Here is a 21,052-nt window from a genome sequence, read left to right as displayed (position 1 = left end):
TCGGAAGGGTCGGGCGAAAGGGACTATAGCCGAGAGCTAGTCTTGGTAGAGGCTGGCTCACGACTGGAGAGTCAGGCGCCGTCGATGGTGATGACGATCTTTCCGATGTTTTTGTTGGCCTCCATCTCGTCGTGGGCGTCCTTGATGTCGTTCCAGGAGTAGACCTTGTGGATGATGAGCTTGCTGTGGTGCTTGCCGGAGCTGTCGGGGCGAGCGCCAGCGATGAGGCGTTCGAGGCCGTTCTCCTTGACAAAGCCTTGGACGAGCTTGCTCTGGTATTCGAGGCTGCGAGAGCGGAGGGCGGAGCCTTCGACTCTGAGGCGCTTGAAGAGGAGCTGGGCCAGCACGATCTCCTTGACCTTGGCGCCGCCCATGAAGGCGAGCAGGACCATGCGGCCGTCGCGCTTGAGGCTGTTGAGGTTGTTGGTAAAGTAAGGCGCGCCGACAAAGTCGACGATCACGTCGACCGAGCCCGCAGGGCCCTGGGCTCCCGTGTGCTTTGCGAGCTCCTCGGCCCAGTCTCCCGCCTTGTAGTTGAAGCCCTTGTCGGCACCAATGTCCTCGCAGATTTGGATTTTCTCCTGCGAGCCGGCAGTGACGTAGATCTTGTTGGCTCCAAAGGCACGTGCAAGCTGGATGGCGGCAAGACCGACACCTGACGCGCCGGCGTGGATGAGGACGTCCTCGCCCTGCTTCAACTCGCAGATGGTGCGCAGTGCCTGGAAGGCGGTGAGGTAGTTTTCCGGGATGGCGGCTGCCTTGACCCAGTCGAGCTCGCTGGGCTTTTCGAGGATCATGCGAGCAGGCACCTTGATGTACTCTGCATAAGCGCCGCCGACGGCGAGACCAAATACCTCCTGGCCGACCTTCCATTGCACATCCTTGAGGTTCTTGGTGGCGACGACGTGTCCGGAGAATTCGACACCCATGATCTGTGGAGCGTGCGGAGGGAGCGGGTAATTGCCCTCACGCTGCATGATGTCCATTCGGTTGAGTCCAAAGGCTTTGATCTTGACGAGCACCTCATCATCGCCGAGCTCAGGCACGGGCGCTTCGCCCAAGTACAGGTTCGAGGAGGGACCCTTGCCGTCCTTGACCAGGATGGCCTTCATCTGCGATGGTACATCGGATGACATGGCTCTGGTCTGACCTGTTGATGCGCTCGCCTTGAATGACTTGATGGAAGAGACGGCGCTAGGACGATGAATGCTTGCGAAGCGTTGCTGCGAGGAAGCAACTGCAGTTTGAGAGAAGGGACGCAAAGGAGCGAGGGTGAGGGACGCGATGGGCTTTGAGAGACGGAAGGAGTTGAGCGAGTTTAAAAGTTTGGGATAAAGACGAGCGGCAGCAGACATGCTGCGAGGTACAGTGAGCGGTAGCGGTAGCGATGGATCGAATATCAACCCGGCAATGCTTCTGATCTCCGAGCTAGATAGCCGCGTTCAACAGGGTGAGAGCACTGGCCCAATTTTGCGTTGCGGTAAGGGCGAACGAATGCAAGTGAGGTTTGCAAACCGATCACGAACGGAAGGCGGAGGAAACGAAACGAGATGCCGGATACCGGGTCACTCAGCCTCGTCCGGCGGCTCCCCGATGCGCACGGACTTTAGGCCTCCACACGCAGGATCAGGCTGAATTTTTATGTTGCAAGTGTGTGAGGCTAGGGTCGAACAGCTCTGCGTTTTTCGAGCTTTAACATCCTAGAGATTTGAGCGCTGCTGCGAGCTCGTCATGATCGCGTTTTGCGGGATTGATGAAGCCTACTGCTGGATGCGGTCAGTATGCGGTAAGGATGCGGTTACTTGACCGGCAGGAGTTGAGGATCGACGTGACCCACCCACCTCGAATCTACTTACAGCTGCTCGTTAGGCAAAAAGGCATTCAGATGTCGTAGCGCACAAGGAGACAAGCATAGTAAATTGGGTCGGCAGCGCGAGAAAGGTGATTGTCGTACGATGTTTGAGCTACGCTTGTGGTCGCCACGACGAAAGAGGAGACCATGAACGACAGCTGATCGTGGAGGACCGTGAATGGCGGAGCCGCCCGGATGCGCAAACGGGCTGGTGGGGCCGAGCGAGTTGCGGCGCCTTGACCTGATACGAGCGAGCAACAGCCGCCTTCCAAGACCCGCGGGTGCCGCTCGACTCCGCTGGGATTTGCGACGATGCGGAGTGCATTGATTGAGACTGTAGGCTAGGGTTTGCAACGCATCGAGTCGCGAGTTGAGCGGGATGAGCGGGGTCAAGATTTATTTGAAAGCACGACGCTCCGCCGCGGGCAGAGATCTACATTGCTCAATTTGTCCGCTCGCTCGTTCTTAGTGGCAGCCGCAGCAGCGACAGCCAAGCTTCAGACAGCAGTGCGAGCTGCTCGAGGTCCGACGTGTGTTGTTGGCAGCTCAAGCCAGATTTGGACGTCTTATGCGTCACGATACCTCGGTGACTTAGTGAGCAAGAACCCTGGCAAAGGCAGCTGTTTGTGTCACACGCCGTGGGCAACGAATGCATCCTCTCAATGGAGCCATCGAGCATGCACCGATGTTCGCAATGAACCATGCTGCCTCGACAATGGCAAGGGTCACCAAGAAGTGCGGGTTACGGCAGACTCGGCTTTCTTAGGCGGCTGGATGATCAGCCGCGCAAATCAGGCACGCGCACGCCAAGGAAATGCAGGCACGTCCTGTCAAACGCTTCGCGAGGAAGCGGATGGAAAAGCTGGTCCGCAAGCGAGAGCTGCACGTTGCGCGTGCCTCCAACGTCCGCGCGCCCACGGTGTCAAACCGCAGCTCGCTTATGCTGCCATTTCGGTTGACCGACGGTCGCCGCACGGCCAACCCGTGCGAGCAAGCGAATTGCGAATGGTGCCACTTCGTTGACCGTTGTATTGCAAGCAACTGCGACACTCAGGATGAGAGGGCTAGCCGCATGCTTCGGATGCAAGCCCGGAAGCGTTGGCGGCACCCTCGTTGCCGCCTTACTAGATGGCTCGGCTGGAGATGGAGGCGTGATCCCGAACCAACAGCGTCGGCGTGCTGGAGTCAAGACCCGAGTCTGGACCGTCTTGGCGATTCAAAGTTGGGCAAGATGAAGTGCATGCGATGTGCCCTCGGTTGCAGGCAGGGATAGGCGCAAGAAGCTCGCTCAGCTGATATGAGCGCGTGATGTAGAAGCCAGCCCCACCCGCTATGGGGCGACCGCAAGCGTCGAGCTCTAATCCTCGGATATCGGGCGATTTGCGCGAAGGCAGACGAGCCCACGAGCAGGCTCCAGCTTTGTAGACGAGGGATGTTTGACACTTGACACTCCGACACACAGCTGAGGGCGCGTCCAGACCAACTCGCAGCCATGGACCAAGCGAGCACGCGCCTGTTGCTGCCAATTTCCGCATCGAGGTTGAGCGACGGAAAAAAGGCAGGAGGGCGTGCAGCGCACTGACACGCGAGCTGCTGAGAGAGCGCGAAATTTCGACTGGGAAGCTGGTTGGGCTGCGCTTTGCTGTGGCTGGAATTTGGCATTCTGAGTCCAAACTCAGAAGCGAGAGGACGGGCGTGGGTTTTCCACTCGATTCTCCGTTCCGTGATTTCGTGCGGGGCCGCTGCGTTGATTTTTGCAGCTGAAAATTCGGCGGCTGCACACGGCAGCAAAGCGCTCGCAGTCGGGCTTCCACTTGAAACATGGCGGCTCACCTGTTGCCTAGCGCCATCTGTCGCCGATCCTTTGTCAAGCGCCTATTGCCGCCTCGAACTCGAGCTCGCTCGTCCCTATGGTCCAGACCAGGGTTTCAGACGTGCAGCGCGTCACCACCACCACCGCTACCGGCCCGCGGCTCGCGAGCTGAGCCTATTGCAGAGCCACATCTCGAGTGAGCAGTCTGTCCGCTCCCAACGCATGCAGGCACCCTCGTCCGGCGCTTGGCCCGCAACAAGCTTGGCCTCGGTAGCCGCCCTCGAACCACCTCCTCCGCGTCGGCTGGACGTGTCTCACCACCAATGACTTGGCCTTCTCTCCAGATTGCCGATTCTATTGTGTAGCTTGGACTGTATGCATCGCGCCGCCGCCGTCGTCGCCGCCGCCCCTCGGCTGTCGTCTTTGAGTTCGGAGCCCGATTCTCCTTCCCTGGCTAGTCTTGGCTCCACAATGGCTTACCTCCGCCAGAGACATGTGTTTCACTAATCGACAGGCCGCCGTCGCTCGCCTGCTTCCCCTGTAGATGCAGTCCGCAGCCTTTCATCCGTTTGACATCCGCCCCGCCGCACCAAGCGCATGCAGCTTTGCGTGCCTCCTCAGCCCTTGGGCCGGAGCGCAGAGCCCATTCGTGCATACTCCAGCTGCCGGCCCCCGGCCCGCGCCTATGCTGACCGCCTTCGTCTCTGGATCCGGTTGATCGACAGTGAATGCTGCCTCCTGTGCTCCTCCGGAGCCCTTCCTCTTCATCTGAGTCAAGGTCCGTTGATTGTGTCAGACATCGGATGTCCTCTACGCTCCGACATTGTTCTCGACCTGTCCTTCCGCCTGCGCCTGACCCGTCAGCCTGGGTGTCCACCAAATCCTCGCTGGTTCTATATAATCCTCTCACCCTTGACATTGGCATCGACGTGCCTCTACCCCATATAACCCTCATCCATACCACCGACCCTCGTCGCTCCGTCTATACTCGTGTAGCCGCTGATCTCGCCAGTCTAGAGTCGCTCTGCTTCTCCAGTATGTCGAGTTCGTCGCTGCTCTTCTCCACCCTGACGCCAGCCTCGCCGTCCACGTCCAGCTCCACCTCGTCCTCGCGCAGCCGACCCGAATATCGCAGGTCGTCCACCTTCTCGGGCGCCTCGATCTACTCGCGCGACAGCTGGTGCTCCAACGCCGAATCCGAGATCTCCGTCTCCTCCACCACACAGGGCCACATCTCGCACGAACAAAAGGCTTTCGAGCAGGTCGTCCTCGCCAGCATCGCCACCAACGCCATCTTCGGATCCACCTCGCCCCGCAAAAATCGCTCGGCAGGCATGCGTACCTCGATCGACTCGGCACGTTCCTGGACCTCATCTGGCCCCTCGGTCCGTTCGCCTCTTACTCCGGAAGCCCCGCTCTCTGCGCTCCGCGAGAACGAGGTGGCCAAGACGCCCATGCTCGCCACCATCGCACTGCCACCAGTCGAAGAGATGCCCAAGCGCAGGCGCCCTCAGCTCTCGAGGATCGTCTCGGACGAGGTGCAGTACATTGGTCGATCGCTCGACGTGCCCGTGTCCGAGGACGGTCACGCGGAACGCTCGGTGTGCATCCGACGCTCCGCGTCCACTGCCTCTTCGGCATCGCGCAACTCGAATCGCTACTCGCGCTTCAGCCAGGCAGGCGGCAAGGACGACCTCAAGCTCGCCATGGACGAGCTCGAGCAAGAGCTTGCACGCACCATGGCAACACTCTCGGCGACCAACTCGCCCGCTTCTACCGTCTCGGTCAGGTCGAGGTCCAAGGCGCAGAGGAGGCCTCACACTGCAGACAAGGTCATGGCCGTTGGATCCGCCAAGACTTATCCCACCGGCCTCGCTCAGGTGGCCGTGGGCTCGAGTGCATCGATGCCCTCGCGATCGCGATTCCAGCGCGAGTCGTGGATGTCATCGAGCAGCAACGCTCACGAGAGCGAGGCAATCTTCTTTACCAACCCCATCCGCTTCTCTGCGTCCGACCTCACACTGCTCGCCGAAGGAGCGGAAGCTTCGAAGCGCTCAAGCGTCATGAGCATCCAGGACGAGTGCGAGCGCCCGATCTCGACGGCTTCGAGCTACTCGAGCCTCGCATCGCGAAGTGCACTCGAAGACGCTGGTGTGCCCGCGCTCGTGTTTGATGGACGTCTTTCGGGCTCGTCCACCGGCTCGTCCGTGGTTTCGTTCCAGGACGCCTCGAGCAGGCCGGGCAGCCTGGTAGTTGTGCCGCCCGTGCGCACGTCGAGCAAGCGTCGTCCAGGCACGGCACGCGCAGAGACCGCTGCCGGGGGCATCCCCAAGACCGGGCTGTACCAGCTCGGCAAGGCGTCGCGCTCGACGCCCTCGCTGGTGTCCAGGCCGCCGCACGAGCCGCTTCCACCGCTCCCGAGTCTGCCTGCTGGACTCAGCCAGCTGCTGGCGAGTGCACCTGCACCGCCGCCGAGACCCACCAAGTCGCTCGCTCGAACCCCCACTTCGAGCCACCGCAACAGTCCAGTGCCCTGGACTGACAAGGCTCTCCCACGCATTCCTTGCTAATCTCGTCCCCGATACCACTCTTTTCTCTGCATTGACATTGTTTTTCGCATCCACGGTCTTTTGGGCCTGTCGTAGTCCTGCTTATCTCTAATCGTCCTCTGTAGATGACTCTTAATACCAGTCAGTAGCCTGAATAGGCCAATTTGTACAACTTTTTCGGGTTCACGCGTGATTACAAAACGTTGGGATGAGTGTTTACGTTTGAGGATGGCGATGGAGGTTAGGCGAGTCAAGGCCGTGGGAGAGACGCCCTGAGCGGGTGGCGAGGATGATCTTGTTCCTGCGTGGATCCACCGTCCGCAACCGACGGAATGCAGACGAACAATAGACTTCCAACTCCGCACTCTGGAAATCTCACCCGCGATGGCCGGCGTCCTCACCTCGCTTCGCACACATCCGAGCGTTGCAGTTGTGCATCAATGGATTGAGTCTACTTGGGTGGATGCGACGAGTCGAGCTGGTGGATAAGCACTTTACCTGGTCGCTCCAGACCCGGCCGCAGACCGTTGTAATACATGAAGATGGACTGTCAGACGAAAGTGTGAAATGTTAGCTCAATCTGGCGCTGCGAGCTTGTCGAACGCGGAGCTGGACTCACCATCAAAGAGCGAGGCCGTGTAGTTCCTGTGAAGACATGAACAAGAAAGGGCGATACGAGCGTCAGCATCGAGTTGCCATCTCTCAGATCCGACAGATCTACAAGCAAGCGGTTGTAACAACGCGGCCGTCAGGGCGGAAGTGTCGTCGGCGCCTGCGAGGGTAACAAAAAAAAAAACAAAAAGAAAAAAGGTACGGATCCACAAATTGAATGGTCGGGGCGCCAATTTTCCGACGTTTCAGATTTGCAGGCAGCCAAAAACCGAGCTGGGGGGCTGCGCTCTGCTGCCGGAAAAATATGCCAAAAAATCCAATCTAGGCGCCAAGCCGCGTGCCTGGCCCGTTTAGCCCTGTCGGCCCAGCCTCTGCAGTGTGTGGTGGCGGCGCCTCTGGTCTCGGCAACCGCCGCTCCTGCAACGGAGTAAAGAAGCCAGTACAGCACCACGCTTGGCTCGCTCGCAAGCAGGGTCGCCCTGCAGAGAAGCGCTGAGAGAGCATGGTTTCGCTTCTTACCCACGTCCTAAACCCGCCTCGCCGTCGCAAGCGAGGCGCAGTTGCATCGCCGCTTGCCGCCCAACATTGTCTCCATCTGCTTCCCTTCCCCATGCGGCCCCCGAGCCTCGCCCGCGCTTGCACTGTCCAACGTGGCCCGATTTGCACAGAGAGCCGCTCGCCAATCTAGGCGTCGGCGTCCAACTTTATCCTGCTCTAGCCGTGCACCCGCTGCGTGCATACGTGCGGCGTTCCAGACGTGGCGTCTTGGTCTCGGAGCGTACTTACGTTTGTGCGCCAGTCGCTGGCTGATATCTTCCAGCGCCTCGTGCACCTGCTGCACGTCTTGGTCTGCATCGATCATGTCGAGATACCGAAGGTCCGTGATGAAGTCCCTCGCCCTGCCGTTCGTGCTTGTGTCGGTGGCCGCTTGGGTGCTGCTGACCTCGCGGTGTCGCGCGCCCACAATGTCTCGCGCTTCTTGGCCCCCGGCAGCACGGTCATTCTTGCTCTCTTCGGCCAACTCTTGGCAGCTGCACGGTCCAGATTCGGTCTGGTTGCCAGATTCGGCTTGTCGCAAGCCACTGCGTTCGAATCCCGACGTGGCTGCCTCATGAACGGCGTTGGCGTCGGCGTTGACGTTGACATTGACGTCTCGATCTTGTCCGTTTGCAGTGGTCAAAGTGTCTTGCGCGCTATTCAACGCATTACCTTTCCCACGCTGTCCCAGCCCATTTTGATGGTCCGCCGCTGCGCCGACCATGCTATCCGAAACTCGAGACGCCGGCGCCTCGTACTTTGTTGGGGATACCGTCACTTCCGTCGATGGCGCAGAGCCTCCAACATCGACGGCACGCGTTCGGTGCGAGCGTGGGGCATCGTCGCGCAGCGAGCCCTGGCGATCCACTTTGTAGCCTGGCTTGTTGTGCGACTCTCGAGCACGCTGACGCGACAGGCCCATCTGCATATAAGTCGCCTTGCTGAACACCTCGATCGTATGTCTTGGCCCCACCGTCGACCGGAACATCTTTGGCAGCAAGAAGGGATAGTCGGAGAAGTCCGTGTGCTTGCTCCCCGTCAGCGTCAACAGCCATCCCCTCGACGACGTCTTGCGCGCATCCAGGCAGATCCGCTTGAGCTTGTCGAAATGCTCCTCCCATACAGTAAAGGACTCGGAATTCAGGACGTAGACGGGCTTGCCGATTCGTCCTTTGACCTCGTCTTCTTCCTTGGCTGGATCGCGTACTGGCTCGACCCAGGGATCTAAGACAATCGCCATGGGAAACGGGTTCGGCTTGCGCATCAACTCCAACACCGTCGCACCACCAAACGAGTGGCCGCAAAGCGTCGGGAACTCGAGATCCAACTTGCCCCTCCAATCCTCCAGCGGACGCTCCGCCTTCAAGATACTATTGCCCGGCAGCCGCGCGTTCGTCGCCGATGCCGAGTGGCCCGCAAGCTTCGTACCCAAATTTCGCGTAGATCGCTGGACGATCTCGTATCCGCGGCCTTCGTTGATCTCGTTGAGGACGTAGAGCGTCTCTTCGATCTCGGCATGCCGCATCTCGATCTGGTCCCTTCGCAGATCCACCTCGCGCTCCGACGGCTCGGTAGCAAACGACTGTAACCCTATTGTCTCGAATGTAAAGTATGGAACCGACGCTTTCATGCGGCCTGATGAGGGATGTCCGATGATCTTTGGTAGGGAGGCGCTTTTTCCGGCTTGGTTGGGAGCCTCTTCGCCTCGCACGATGCTGCTCACGCCCGAGCCGTCGCGGTGCTCGATGGCAGCTACGATGATGCCTTGGCTGGCCAACTCGCCGCAGAACTGCGAGTAGCTCAGTCGATTACCCGCCAGACCGTGCGAGAAGACGACGACAGGGAACTGCGGGGGTCTCTTGCCAAAGTTGCCCGCCTTGGCGCGGTCCGTGCCTTGGCGGTCGGGATGCGCCTGTCTGTGCAGCTCTTCCGGATCAGCGAGCGGTGGACCGACGCGCGCAGGCAGACGTGCATTGATGAGCGTCATCACCGCCGGGCTCGCAGGGATGGCAAAGAGGCCGTACTGGCCTACGTACTGCAGCAGCGCACGCACACCAGCGTGCACGGGGCGGCCGAGCCAGGCGGCCCGAGGGTATCGCTTCTCCTCGCTCGCGGTCATGGGGAGCGTCGGGTAGTAGATCGTGAACAGCACTGTCTCGAGATGAAGCGTGCATGTTTTTGACCCGCTAGACCACGGCGACCAGGGTAGCTTGGAGGCGGACTCGTCCTTCTCTTGGCACGAGTCTTCGTCTTGGGCATGGCCGCTTGCTTGCGCTGCAGACGCATTCGCGCTTTGACTTTCGGTGCTCGTCGCAGTCTGTGCCTCCGGTCGCGAACGAGAGCTTGTTGTAGCTTTTCCCGTCCCACCTGGCTTCTGCTTTGGCTCTGCCGAATCCGCAAGTTTCTCATCGCGGCCTTGCTTGTCCCGTCGGCTCTGTTTGGCCTCTTGATTTTGCTGTTTTGCCCTACGCCGCGCCTTACGAGCGGGTTTGTTGAGCTCGCCCGGCTCCACCACATTGTCGCAGAAGCTCCGTGGCTTTCTAACAGGGATCTCGAGATCGAGCACGCCGACCTTGAAAGGCCCGGTGTACGGAGGTAGACCCATGGCGTCGCGAAAGTCGTTGCGATGGCTTGACAATCAGCTGTTGGTAGCCATGCGGAAAAGGTTTTGGTGTTGTACTGGAGTTGGTGGTGTCGATGTATGTGGTCGCAAAGTAACATGCAACTCGACGAATCGAGAGAGAAACCGACAGTACCCCTGAGACCTCCGGGATCTTGACGATTCTGAGCAGTTCACTCAAGAGCGTCAAGCTGCAAGACACCCGTTCCGAAACCTGGCCGGCAGCCGTGGCCATTCGAAGAAGATGTTAGGGTTTGGCTGCACAATGCGGTACTCCGTGCCATCGGAAACCGAAGATCGTGGTCATGGTGTATACGCGGCCTTGGCCGCCTGACAGCTTCGCGGTGCAAAGTGATGTCATCGTGCGGTCCACGTGAGCTTGATTTAGGGTCTAACTTAACACAACCCGAAAAACTCCACTCTATGAATGCGATCTTCTCTCACTACCTAGCTTCGGGCTCAACGCTGCTCGCCGACCCACGAGCAGGAACATTTTGGGTGAATTGATTGCACTAGGTGATTTGATGATCAGGTATCTACATGGCGCTCTTGTCTTCACGACAAGATTACAAAGTTCAAGGCTGGTTCCGTTACTCGAGGTTGGAGGCCACCTTCTCAGTGGCACGAGCGTTGCCAAAGATCCAGTTCCACAGTCCGGTCGACTCGGGCTTCTGGGTGCCCTCGACCTTACGGGCGCCTTGGTGCAGCTTGTCACCGGCATAGTCGAGGCCGTCAGCAGTCTTGGACTTGAGCGACTCGTAGCCGCTGTCCGCCTTGTCCTTGAGGTTGTAGAAGCTCGAGTTGGCCTCGTCCTTGAGGTTCTTGTAGCCCTGCTGCGACTGGTCGCGCAGGTTTTGGTAACTGCTTTCGGCCTGGTTGCGTGCGTCGCGCGCCTTGGCGTCCAGGTCCGACTTCCACTCCTGACCAGTCTGCTTGATGTCGCTCTTGAGCCCCTTGTAGTCACCCTTGAGCTGCTTGACATCGTCCGAAAGACGGCCCTGGACCTCACCGGCACGCACCTCGGCGTTGTACTGCGCCGCAAGGATCTTTTGCTGGGCGTTGTGCTCGAGCTGGTCGCGGTAGCTGTGAACATTGCTGCGAGCCTCGTCGGCAGCATCTTCGGCCTTTCCCTTAAGGCCAAACCAGCCCTTCTGAGCCTCGTTCTTTGCGTGGTCATACTTGTCCTCGGCAGCCGATTTGGTAGAGAACCAGCTGGACTTGGCCTGTGCAGCCGCCTCGTCTGCCTTCTGCTCGGCAGCAGACTTGGTCGAGAACCAACCCTGCTTGGCCTGCTCACCAGCCTCTGCCGCCTTGTCCTTGGCGGCGAACCAGCCAGACTTGGCGTGTGCAGCAGCCTCGTCGGCTTTCTGCTCGGCGGCCGACTTGGTGGAGAACCATCCGCTCTTGGCGTGTGCAGCGGCCTCGTCAGCCTTCTGCTCGGCGGCCGATTTGGTGGAGAACCATCCGCTCTTGGCTTGAGCCGCGGCCTCATCGGCCTTCTGTTCGGCAGCAGACTTGGTGGAGAAGAATCCCTGCTTGGCGTGCTCACCGACCTCCTCGGCCTTGTCCTTGGTAGCGAACCAGCCCTGCTTGACCTGCTCTTTGGCTTCGGCCGCCTTGTCCTTGGCCGCGTTCCAGCTTTGCTTTGCGGAATCAGCAGCCTCGTCCGCCTTTTGTTCGGCAGTCGACTTGGTCGAGAACCAGCCCTGCTTGGCGTGCTCTCCAGCCTCAGCTGCCTTGTCCTTGGCGGTGAACCAGCCCTGCTTGGCCGACTCGGCGGCCTCGTCCGCCTTCTGTTCGGCAGCCGATTTGGTGAAGAACCAACCACTCTTGGCCTGGTTGGCGGCTTCATCGGCCTTGTCCTTGGCTGTGAACCAGCCTTGCTTAGCGGATGCGGCGGCCTCGTCAGCCTTCTGCTCAGCAGCCGACTTGGTGGAGAACCAGCCGCTCTTGGCCTCGTTGGCGGCCTCGTCAGCCTTGTCCTTGGCGGTGAACCATCCGGACTTGGCTTTGGCTGCGGCCTCATCGGCCTTGTCTTCTGCTGCGGACTTGGTAGAGCGCCAGCTGGACTTGGCGTCCTGCTTCAGGGCCTCAGCCTTGTTGGCAGCCGAGTCGGCAGCGTCCTCGGCGCTGTTCTTTGCCGAGCGCCAGGTGCTCTTCACGTCGCTCTTGGCATCGTGGAGCTTCTGCTCGGCGTGGTCGACCTTGTTGCGAACGTTGTTGCGGAGATTCTCGAGTTCCTTGGAGACGGTGCCGTACGGGACGCTGCCGGGGAGCTGGTTGGGATCGTTGTGCTTGAGATCGGTGCCGGGACGCGCGATGATGCCGGACACGCCTCGGGCAGCGTCGGAGCCGAGAGGAGGGCGCTCGTGGAGATCGGTGGTGGCTCCGGCGTGGGGCTTGAGGTCGGGCAGGGTGTTGCTGCCAGGAGGACCGGCTACAAAGGTGCCGTTGGTGTCCTTGGCGTACTGCTGCAGCAGGGGATCAAAAACGTAGTATCCAATGCCGACACCGACGGCAGAAGCGCCGAGAAGGGGCAGCACACGCTGTCGGAAAGCCATTGTGAAGGTGACACGCTGAGCCTGCGCGTAAGGAGCAGCTGCGAAGGTGCTTAGGATAGTTTGTTGAAAGAAGGAGGGGTATCGATGGTCCTCGCACGAACCGGATGGAGATGGTGGTGATGGAAGAAGGGGAAGGTGAAGGTGAAGGGGAGCTCTCGGCGGGAGACCGATTGTTGGGCGGATAGAGGGTGAGGAGGTGACTACTATTTTTGAGCTCAGGAAGAGAAGCGAGGCCAGCTGAGGACTTGTCAAGAAGCAAGCGAGCTACATACGGGTCACCAAGAGCGGTCGGGCTCATGCGGGCGGACTCATCCAGGCCTCTTTCAAGGGCACTGACTGCGAGCCAGTAGAGGACGGATGGGTGCTCGGCCGCGCGCCCCGCCGCTCATTCCAACGACGTTCCGGACTGACGTAGGTGCGGAGCCCAGAATCCGCCCAACCTGCTGGCTCCAACTGAAAGCACTGGCACATTAGACCCTTCTATTCGGCACCGTGGCCAGCTGTGCTTGAACCCGCACCCGCTTCCAAAAACGGCAACGAGGGAGCTGGGCCGAAAGTGACAAACATCCGTGCGTTCCTCCACACAAGACGTCGCTCGCCAAGGCAATTGCCTATGACGCCAATCTGCATCGGCTTTTCGCAAGACGCGAAGAAGAAAAAAAGCGTTTCGTACGGCTGGTCTCGATCTCGGATTTCGGCCAGGCCAGCCTTCGACCTTGGACCCTGAAAGCTAGGTTGGAGTGGTGCGCTGCTTCTGGCACCCTCAAGTCGTCCAACGATGAGGATCAACCGCAACGCCGTACTGGTGGGCCGTAGGTCCGTGCTGGTGCCGTATCGCAAGCAGCATGTACCGCGTTATCACGAGTGGATGAAGGACCCGCTCATCCAGGAACAGACCGCCTCGGAGCCGCTCTCCCTCGAGCAAGAGTACGAGATGCAGCAGTCATGGGCCGTCGACGAGGACAAGCTCACGTTCATCATTCTCGCACGCCCCGATACCGGCTCAAACGAGAACGAGAATGAAGATAATGACACTATTGATCCCCTGTCCAAGTGCACCATGGTTGGCGACGTCAACATCTTCTTCAACGCGCGGCATGAATCCGATGATGAAGACGAAGAACAAGCACACAAAGACGTTTCTTCCCAACCAGCAGACATTTACGATGCCGAGTGTGAGATCATGATCGCAGGTAAGTCTGCAGTCCAGCCTCCCTTTGTGCTTCGGAACTGAAATGATGTTGACACTGGTGCTATCCTGTATGCCCAGAGCACGGCTATCGTCGCAAGGGTATCGCGCGCGAAGCACTCAAGATGATGTTCGAATATGTCACCGCTGCACCAACGCCGTCCGCCGAATCTGAGAAGATGCCTCAAGCCGACAAGTCGAGCTCGCACTGCAGCCTGCCTATCCCGCCAGAGTGGCTCACATGCAAGATCTCTCTGACCAACCAAGCCTCCATCCAGCTGTTCGAGTCGCTCGGTTTCACCCGCCAATCCGTTAGCGAGGTGTGGCAAGAAGTCGAGATGCGCCTCACCGACACCTCTCGCGCTCTTCCCCGTCAGGACGCCAGTGTCTCACCCGCTTCAAACATGTCCATCCGGAAAATGCTACTCTGGCCAGAAGAGTAGTACCATCGTTAGAGCCATGGCCTTCGTTCACTACGAATCTATTGTACACTAGCCCATGGCGTCCGGTCGATGATCGCACTGAGCTCGTCCGCTGTGAGATCCAGACCGTGCTGGGCGCGGAGATGGCGTCGAAGATCGTACAAGCGCTTGAAGCGGTGCTCGCAAGCATCGCTCAATGTTGCCGCGGCTGTTGACGGAGATCCCGCGCCAGTTGTTCGCAGCGCAGGGTCCAGCACCTGCTCGTCGAGCTCGTGGCAGATGCTTGTCCACGGACACGCAAAGATGCGATCGCGGGTCGTGCGTCGCCTCTTCGCTGGCGTCTTCGCGTTTCCGTCCTCCGATGATGGACGCTTTCCCGACCCAACCTGCTGGTTAGCCGGTCTGACTGATGAGTAGCCACGTCCCGTCAGCAAGTCCAGCAGTCGAGGCTTGATTGATGCCGACAAGCCAGTGGTGGAAGCATTGCTGTTCACCGGCTCGCTGTCGCGCTCTTGGCTGTCTTCAAGCTGCGCCTCGCTTTCTCCAGCACTGTCCGAGATTTTGGAAGATACTTCTGAAGAGCTGGCTTGGTCTTCTGCCTCGTCGTGTGAGGCGTTGCCGCTCGTCGAGAAGCGCAGTCTGCTGCGCGTATCCGTCATCTGTTCAGGCGACGACCGCGTACCGGTGCACACTCGACGGTGGCGCGAGACCAGATGCTTGTGCGCAAACCGTCGGCCGCAGTCGGGACATTCGAAAGGTCGTTCGCCCAGATGCGCCGTCCTTACGTGGATGGACAGCGTGTTTTTGCGCGTGAAGATCTTGCCGCACCCGTTCCAGGTACACGCAAATGAGGATGCAGACGGATCGCGTGCACTGGTGAGCGATGTCGCAACACTCCCTGGACGGACCGACCCAGTGCCTCCAGATGCAGAAGTGATGATGCTGAGGGCGGGAGAGCTGAGGTCTCGGAATACGCCTCCTCGACGTGGCCGCGTGGAACCGAGATGCGCCGCCCTGTTGACCAGGTCCTCGTCGCTGGCCACAGGAGATGCATGTTGTGATATGTTCGGAGCTATCGAATGAATCGACAAAGGCTGATCTCTCGTGTGGTGCGGCTCCTGCTCTTCCTCCTCCTCCTCGGACGACGACGATCCACTGTCATCGGAAAGCTCCGCACGCAAGTGATTGAGTTCCGCCTCGTGGCTGCCTTCCATGACTTTGGCTTCAAGCTCGAGCCGAAGCTTGCGATTCTCATGCCTGCGATAGTGGGCACGGAGGTTGTCCTGGCGCTGGAACACCTTGCCGCAGCCGGGCCACGGACATACGGGAGGATGTGCTTCTTTCATGTGCGCCTGCAGAGCAGACCACGTGGGGAACGTGTAGACGAGCGATGCGTGGTCCCCGTTCTCCTGGCTCTGCGGACGCGCATGCTGCATGGTGCAGGTATACCTGCCGTCCTGATGGGTCCGAGCGTGTGTCTTGCGTTTCGAATTCGAGGCGAAGCGCTTGCCGCAATCCGGATACGGGCAGACGAATGGCAGGGCGGACGGCGACTGCTCCACGTTTGATGAGGCTCCCTCGTGGCGGTCCATCGCTTCTGTCTGCGAATGGCCCGCATGCTGGTCGCGTATATGCTGACGGAGTTGCTTGCGTTTGTGGAACGTCTGCTCGCAGCCGGGCTCGGTGCATGGGTAGTCGTGCGCGCTGGCGCCCGTCGCGGTCGATAAGTGATCAGCATGGCAGGCTTGGACGTGATTCTTGAGCTGGCTCGTCGTCCAGAATCGGAGCTCGCAGCCTTCTTCTTGGCAAGCAAACGCTTTCTCGGAAGGATCCTGATGGCGGCGCTGGTGAGCTTTGAGGTGCTCGTTCCTCATGTAGCTGGCTCCGCATCCATCGTGGTCGCAGACGAAAGGCCTCTCGCCCGTGTGGCTGCGGACGTGCTGGGCAAGCTTGAATGCCTTGGTGTAGCTTTTGCCACATCCTTCGTAAGGACAGCGGTGGACGCTACTGTCTGGTACGTTGCTGGGTCCGGGCTGAGGCTTTTCTAGCAATGGCTGGTCAGCCAGCCGCGAAGCGGCGGATTGCGAGCCGCATCCGCCGATCTGCAAGGTCATGGGCTGCTGAAAGATACCTTGGAAGACATTGAGATGGCGGACCTGAAGTCCGAATGAGGTGTCCAGCAAGCCGAGTGGGTTGACGATGGTGTGCGGAAAGGTGAAGGGTTGAGGCCCCTCAGACTCAAGGTGCACTGCGGGTCGCACTTTTTTTTCGAGGAGCGTTGAGGCCTTAAATTTCGAAGCCTCCACCTGTGCTTCATGGGAAGAAGCCAGGCTGGACCCTGCTTCTGCAGATGCTCGACGCGCCAGAGCGGGACCCTGGACAGCTGGCTCTTCGACGCTGAGCCTGCTTTGTCACCACAACCCTGGGCGCTGATCACCCGACTCTCTCCACACAAAGCCATACGTAGCCTGCAGAAGGCCCGTTCAGACGTCCCTGATGATCATGGCGATGAGACACCATTACCCTGCGGCGTCGCACTGATCATGTCGTCAGCGGGATCGAACACGGCGCAGCGGCTGTCGTTTGCTTCGGAGCCATTGGATTCTGCGTCCATCACGCTGGACCGTCGCCAAGAGAAGCTCACGCAGCTACGCAGCCTACGTCAGCGCTGCAAGGAGGCTGCTGGAACTCTGACTATCGATCACGAAGTTCAACTCGTCCGCGAGCTCATCCAAACGAAAGCAGTGGACGAGGACTTTTCGGTAGCTGTGCGAGAGCGCTGGCAGACGTGGTCGCGCAATGCGGATCCCTTCCGAACCGAGCTAGCCTCGACGGCTGCCTCCGAGCTCAGCAAAGCAGCCGAAGTCGAAGCTTCCTCTGGATCAGACTCCGACTCGCAGTCGGACGACTCGGCATCGGAAGGGCCGGACGAGCCGTCCGGGTCCGGAATGACCAGCAAGGGAAAGAGAAAGGGCGTATTCCGCCCAAAGGGGCCCAAGAAGCGCATCGGCTCCTCCGAGCGCGGCATGGACGAAGATTGGGACGCCGTCCGAAGAGAACGAGAGGCCCGGCTCACGGAGCTTGATGCATCGCTGCCGAACGCCTTCCGCTTCACCGAACGCCAGCTCAAGGTGTATGCACATCGGTTAAAGCAAAAGTACCTCAACTCGCTCGACCGTCCCTTTGAAGCTGCCCAACTCCACAAGCTACTTCACCATTCCCGGAAAGTGGCCCAACCTGGTGCGGTGCAGCCGTCGCAAGATGCTTCGGTGCCCGGACCATCGATCCAAAACGCACCGTCGCGTCCGAGCGTCTATCACATCTCGTTCTTCATCAGCAGTCTCGATCCGAGCACAGACGATGTGGCAGCACAGCAAAAGAATGCAGATGCGGCGGCCGTGTCGGACGTAGATGCTAGGGACAACTATGTCAAACGCATCTGCGGCGACGGACTCGGGGGCAGCAAGCGTTCCCAAACCATCGAGCTTCTCTCGACGCAGACGCTGTCGGACCTCTTAGGCACCCTTGTCTGCTGGTCTGATGAGCAGCCGGAGCGGCACGGCTGGCAACAGCGCCTCCAAAAGACCTCATATTGCCCCGATGCGACAGCAGCCGGCCAGGAAGCAGTCGCGTCCCTGCAGCAGGACCTCAGCGGAGATGAAGAAAGCCAGGAAACTTGCTTCGCGCGGTATACGGGCCGTCGGCGGCACACCGACGTGGCACTCATCATCGAGGACAAACTGTACAGCAAAGGCCTCAGAGCAGGCGATGCTCTCTACGAAGCCGACTACGCGACGCTGCTCAACGAGTGGAAGTCACGCTGCGGTCTTTCCGACGCCCAAGCGGGTTGGAGCAGCAGCGGTGGCGACCTCAGTCTGCGGCTGGATCAGCTGGGCTCCATTCGGATCGGCCGACCGTACTGGCTGCTGCACCAGGGCGATTGTGTCCATGCCTTTGTAATCGAGCAGATCCGTGCCTTGCGGCCCCTCGAAGAGAAGGGGACCTTCTCATCCGATCTCGAGAACGTGCCGAGCGGGTCTGCCGTTACACCGTTTCCACGGATCACTTGGCTCTCGACCCCAGCCATGCTGCGATTCGCCGCAGACGACAAGGACAACTATGGCCTGGGCCATCGCATCCTCCTGTGGGAAGGATTGATGCCGATGCAAAGCTCCGGGGCGGGGCCGGAGGTTGGAGCACTGGCTGCGGGCGACCTGACGCAGCGCAGTGCACTTCAAGTGGCGCTAGGCCGAACCAGAAGAAAGGACGAGGGCATGTTGCGGAAAAAGCAAGGCAAGTGCCTGGCGTGCTTGCTGCGCAAGGCCCAGATCGGCATATTGGGTGGAGACCGTGTCCGCCTTCCGGTCGGCTCAGACGACGACGAGCGCGGCAAGCAAACGGAGATGAGCGGGCTCGATGACCACTTGGTCACTCTTTGCGTGTCGTGTGCGGTGATTCTTGGTCTCCCGACACGCGAACCCGAGGCTGGCGCGAGCGAGGCTCCGGTTCAGCTCGACTGGCAGCGCATCCATGCGCAAAAGCCTCGCAAGGCCGGCTGGACCGTATTCCCCATGTACTGATCGTTTACCCGCCTGCGTCTAACTCAATCCCTCGCACAGACTTGCTCATTCAGGGTTCCGGCGATTCGGAGAGTTGAGAGCGGTGTGGGCATGGCAGAAACAGGGACGCTAGTGGAACAGGAAGAATGCATCACGGTCTAAATGCAGAGTCTGGAAGCCGACCGGATGGCAAGTGGACCCGGTCGAATGGTTGCGAGGTGGTTTATATTATCGTACAGGGTCGTGGGTCGAGCGGCCAACAGTGCAAGCCAGCCAGTCCATTGATGGGCGGCTGACAATGTCATGATGTGCTCGCGTGGTGATTTTGGTGCAAGGAATCCGATCGAAGCGAGGCCTCGAGCTGGTTTAGCCGTGGATCTTGGTGACGATACCAGTGCCGACGGTCTTGCCACCCTCACGAAGGGTGAATCGCGAACCCTCCTCGAGAGCAATGTCGTGGACAAGCTCAGCGTCGAGCTCGACGTTGTCACCGGGCATGACCATCTTCTCGTCGGCGTCCGGAGTACCGGCGGGGTGGGTGAGCGAGACGGTGACGTCGGCAGTGCGGATGAAGAGCTGGGGACGGTAGTTGTTCATGAAGGGCGTGTAACGGCCACCCTCCTCCTTCTTGAGGATGTAGACCTGGGCGGTGAACTTCTTGATAGGCTTGATGGAGTTGGGGATGACCATGACCTGGCCACGCTTGACCTGCTCACGCTTGACACCACGGAGGAGCGCACCCATGTTGTCACCGGCCATGCCCTGGTCGAGCTGCTTGTGGAACATCTCGATACCGGTGAGCGTGGTCTTGAAGGTGTTGCCGAGACCGAGGATCTCGACTTCGGCACCCTTCTGGATGGTGCCTCGCTCCACACGGCCAGTCACGACGGTACCACGGCCGGGGATGGAGAAGACGTCCTCGACGGGCATGAGGAAAGGCTTCTCGAGGTCACGGGGCGGCAGGTCGAGCCACTTGTCGGTCTCCTCCATGAGCTTGAGGATGGCCTGCTGGCCGACCTCGGGGTCGCGGCTCTCGAGAGCGGCGAGCGCGGAACCGGAGACGATGGGCGTGTTCTCGCCGTCGAAGCCGTAGGTGGAGAGGAGGTCGCGCATCTCCATCTCGACGAGCTCGAGCATCTCGGGGTCGTCGATCTGGTCGACCTTGTTGATGAAGACGACGAGCTTCTTGATGCCGACCTGCTTGGCGAGCAGAAGGTGCTCACGGGTCTGGGGCATCTGACCGTCGGGAGCGGAGACGACGATGATGGCGCCGTCCATCTGTGCGGCACCGGTGATCATGTTTCGGATGTAATCGGCGTGGCCGGGGCAGTCGACGTGGGCGTAGTGGCGGTTGCCGGTCTCGTACTCGACGTGGGCGGTGGAGATGGTGATACCACGGGCACGCTCCTCGGGAGCCTTGTCGATGGAGGCGTAGTCGATGAACTTGCCGGTACCCTGAGCCTCGTGGAGCGTCTTGGTGATGGCGGCGGTGAGCGTGGTCTTGCCGTGGTCGACGTGGCCGATGGTGCCGATGTTCATGTGGGGCTTGGTGCGCTCGAACTTGCCGGACTCAGCGGCGTAGGTGCGCACCTGCGAGGCGATGGCGACGCGGGGGAGCTGAGCGGCGCAGACGCGGGCACGGCCGGCAAGGGTGGCGGGCGACTTGGCCGAGGGGCGGGTGACGAGGGTGCGGGCAGCAGCGGGAGCAGCAGCCACGGACCTCTGGGAGGCCAGCGACCTGGCGAGGGAACGGGGCGCCTGGGTGCGGAGAAGGCTCATCTTGAAGACAGGATTGTCGGGTCAAGTGAAGTAGTGGGGGATGCGATGAGGAGGTGATGACGGTGGAGGGAGGAGGATCGCACGAGCGAGCTTGACTTTTTCTGCATCAGCAGCAGCAGCAGCAGCAGCAGCACACCGTCCCGGCCTTGATTTTGGAAGAAAGTGGTTGGTGGCCGTGCCCGGCTGCCGACCTCAGCCGCGCGCAGAGTCGGAAAGCCTGCGGAAGACTGCGACCAACTGCACCTCACAACCCTCGACCCGCGATCCGAGCCTCTCACTGCTGCCATCCTGTCTGCTCCGATTCGAGCATTTGCAAATCACCGAGGCTGCCCAGTGCCTCTCTCTCAATCGGCAGTCCGGTCCTCCCTTTCTCCCTCATCCAGGACGTCTTGAATCGATTCCACAATGCTACATTCATCGTCGATCGCCTCCTTTGACTGCTGAGTTGTGTTACGCAAGACAGCTTCGCCGCCATCGGACACGTTCAAATTTTTGGCTGGGCTTCCGAGAGCTGGAAGAATTCCAACCCAATTTTTTTTGCGGCCTCTTCTTCCGATGA

At 60.0% G+C, this 21,052-nt stretch overlaps 8 protein-coding genes across 8 annotated transcripts; 3 read left to right on the top strand and 5 right to left on the bottom strand.

The window, feature by feature from the left end:
• Positions 1-71: 71 nt before the first annotated feature.
• On the bottom strand, positions 72-1,355 carry PAN0_001c0744 (quinone oxidoreductase; the record flags this gene model as incomplete). Its single annotated transcript, XM_014804359.1, has 1 exon — positions 72-1,355. One exon carries the CDS (start codon positions 1,353-1,355, stop codon positions 72-74), a length of 1,284 nt encoding a protein of 427 aa, XP_014659845.1.
• Positions 1,356-4,468: 3,113 nt separating this feature from the next.
• Positions 4,469-6,235, top strand: PAN0_001d0743 (uncharacterized protein; the record flags this gene model as incomplete). The annotated part of the gene is made up of 1 exon (XM_014804358.1): positions 4,469-6,235. One exon carries the CDS (start codon positions 4,469-4,471, stop codon positions 6,233-6,235), a length of 1,767 nt encoding a protein of 588 aa, XP_014659844.1.
• A 430-nt stretch (positions 6,236-6,665) lies between these two features.
• Positions 6,666-9,968, bottom strand: PAN0_001c0742 (phospholipase A2, group VII; the record flags this gene model as incomplete). Its single annotated transcript, XM_014804357.1, has 3 exons — positions 6,666-6,761; positions 6,834-6,931; positions 7,613-9,968. 3 exons carry the CDS (start codon positions 9,966-9,968, stop codon positions 6,666-6,668), a joined length of 2,550 nt encoding a protein of 849 aa, XP_014659843.1.
• Positions 9,969-10,573: 605 nt separating this feature from the next.
• PAN0_001c0741 (uncharacterized protein) lies at positions 10,574-12,842 on the bottom strand (the record flags this gene model as incomplete). The annotated part of the gene is made up of 2 exons (XM_014804356.1): positions 10,574-12,593; positions 12,646-12,842. The coding sequence occupies 2 exons, from the start codon at positions 12,840-12,842 to the stop codon at positions 10,574-10,576; spliced, it is 2,217 nt and encodes a 738-aa protein (XP_014659842.1).
• Positions 12,843-13,322: 480 nt separating this feature from the next.
• Positions 13,323-14,176, top strand: PAN0_001d0740 (acyl-CoA N-acyltransferase; the record flags this gene model as incomplete). Its single annotated transcript, XM_014804355.1, has 2 exons — positions 13,323-13,737; positions 13,815-14,176. 2 exons carry the CDS (start codon positions 13,323-13,325, stop codon positions 14,174-14,176), a joined length of 777 nt encoding a protein of 258 aa, XP_014659841.1.
• A 38-nt stretch (positions 14,177-14,214) lies between these two features.
• PAN0_001c0739 (uncharacterized protein) lies at positions 14,215-16,269 on the bottom strand (the record flags this gene model as incomplete). The annotated part of the gene is made up of 1 exon (XM_014804354.1): positions 14,215-16,269. One exon carries the CDS (start codon positions 16,267-16,269, stop codon positions 14,215-14,217), a length of 2,055 nt encoding a protein of 684 aa, XP_014659840.1.
• Positions 16,270-16,698: 429 nt separating this feature from the next.
• PAN0_001d0738 (uncharacterized protein) lies at positions 16,699-18,735 on the top strand (the record flags this gene model as incomplete). The annotated part of the gene is made up of 1 exon (XM_014804353.1): positions 16,699-18,735. One exon carries the CDS (start codon positions 16,699-16,701, stop codon positions 18,733-18,735), a length of 2,037 nt encoding a protein of 678 aa, XP_014659839.1.
• Positions 18,736-19,080: 345 nt separating this feature from the next.
• PAN0_001c0737 (translation elongation factor Tu) lies at positions 19,081-20,493 on the bottom strand (the record flags this gene model as incomplete). The annotated part of the gene is made up of 1 exon (XM_014804352.1): positions 19,081-20,493. The coding sequence occupies one exon, from the start codon at positions 20,491-20,493 to the stop codon at positions 19,081-19,083; it is 1,413 nt and encodes a 470-aa protein (XP_014659838.1).
• Positions 20,494-21,052: the final 559 nt, after the last annotated feature.

The sequence above is a fragment of the Moesziomyces antarcticus genome, assembly GCF_000747765.1.
Source record: "Moesziomyces antarcticus DNA, scaffold: scaffold_v10001, strain JCM 10317, whole genome shotgun sequence".
In the NCBI taxonomy this organism is placed as follows: Eukaryota; Fungi; Basidiomycota; class Ustilaginomycetes; order Ustilaginales; family Ustilaginaceae; genus Moesziomyces; species Moesziomyces antarcticus.
Note: the sequence above shows the minus strand (reverse complement) of the source record. Positions and strands in the feature narration are given on the sequence as shown.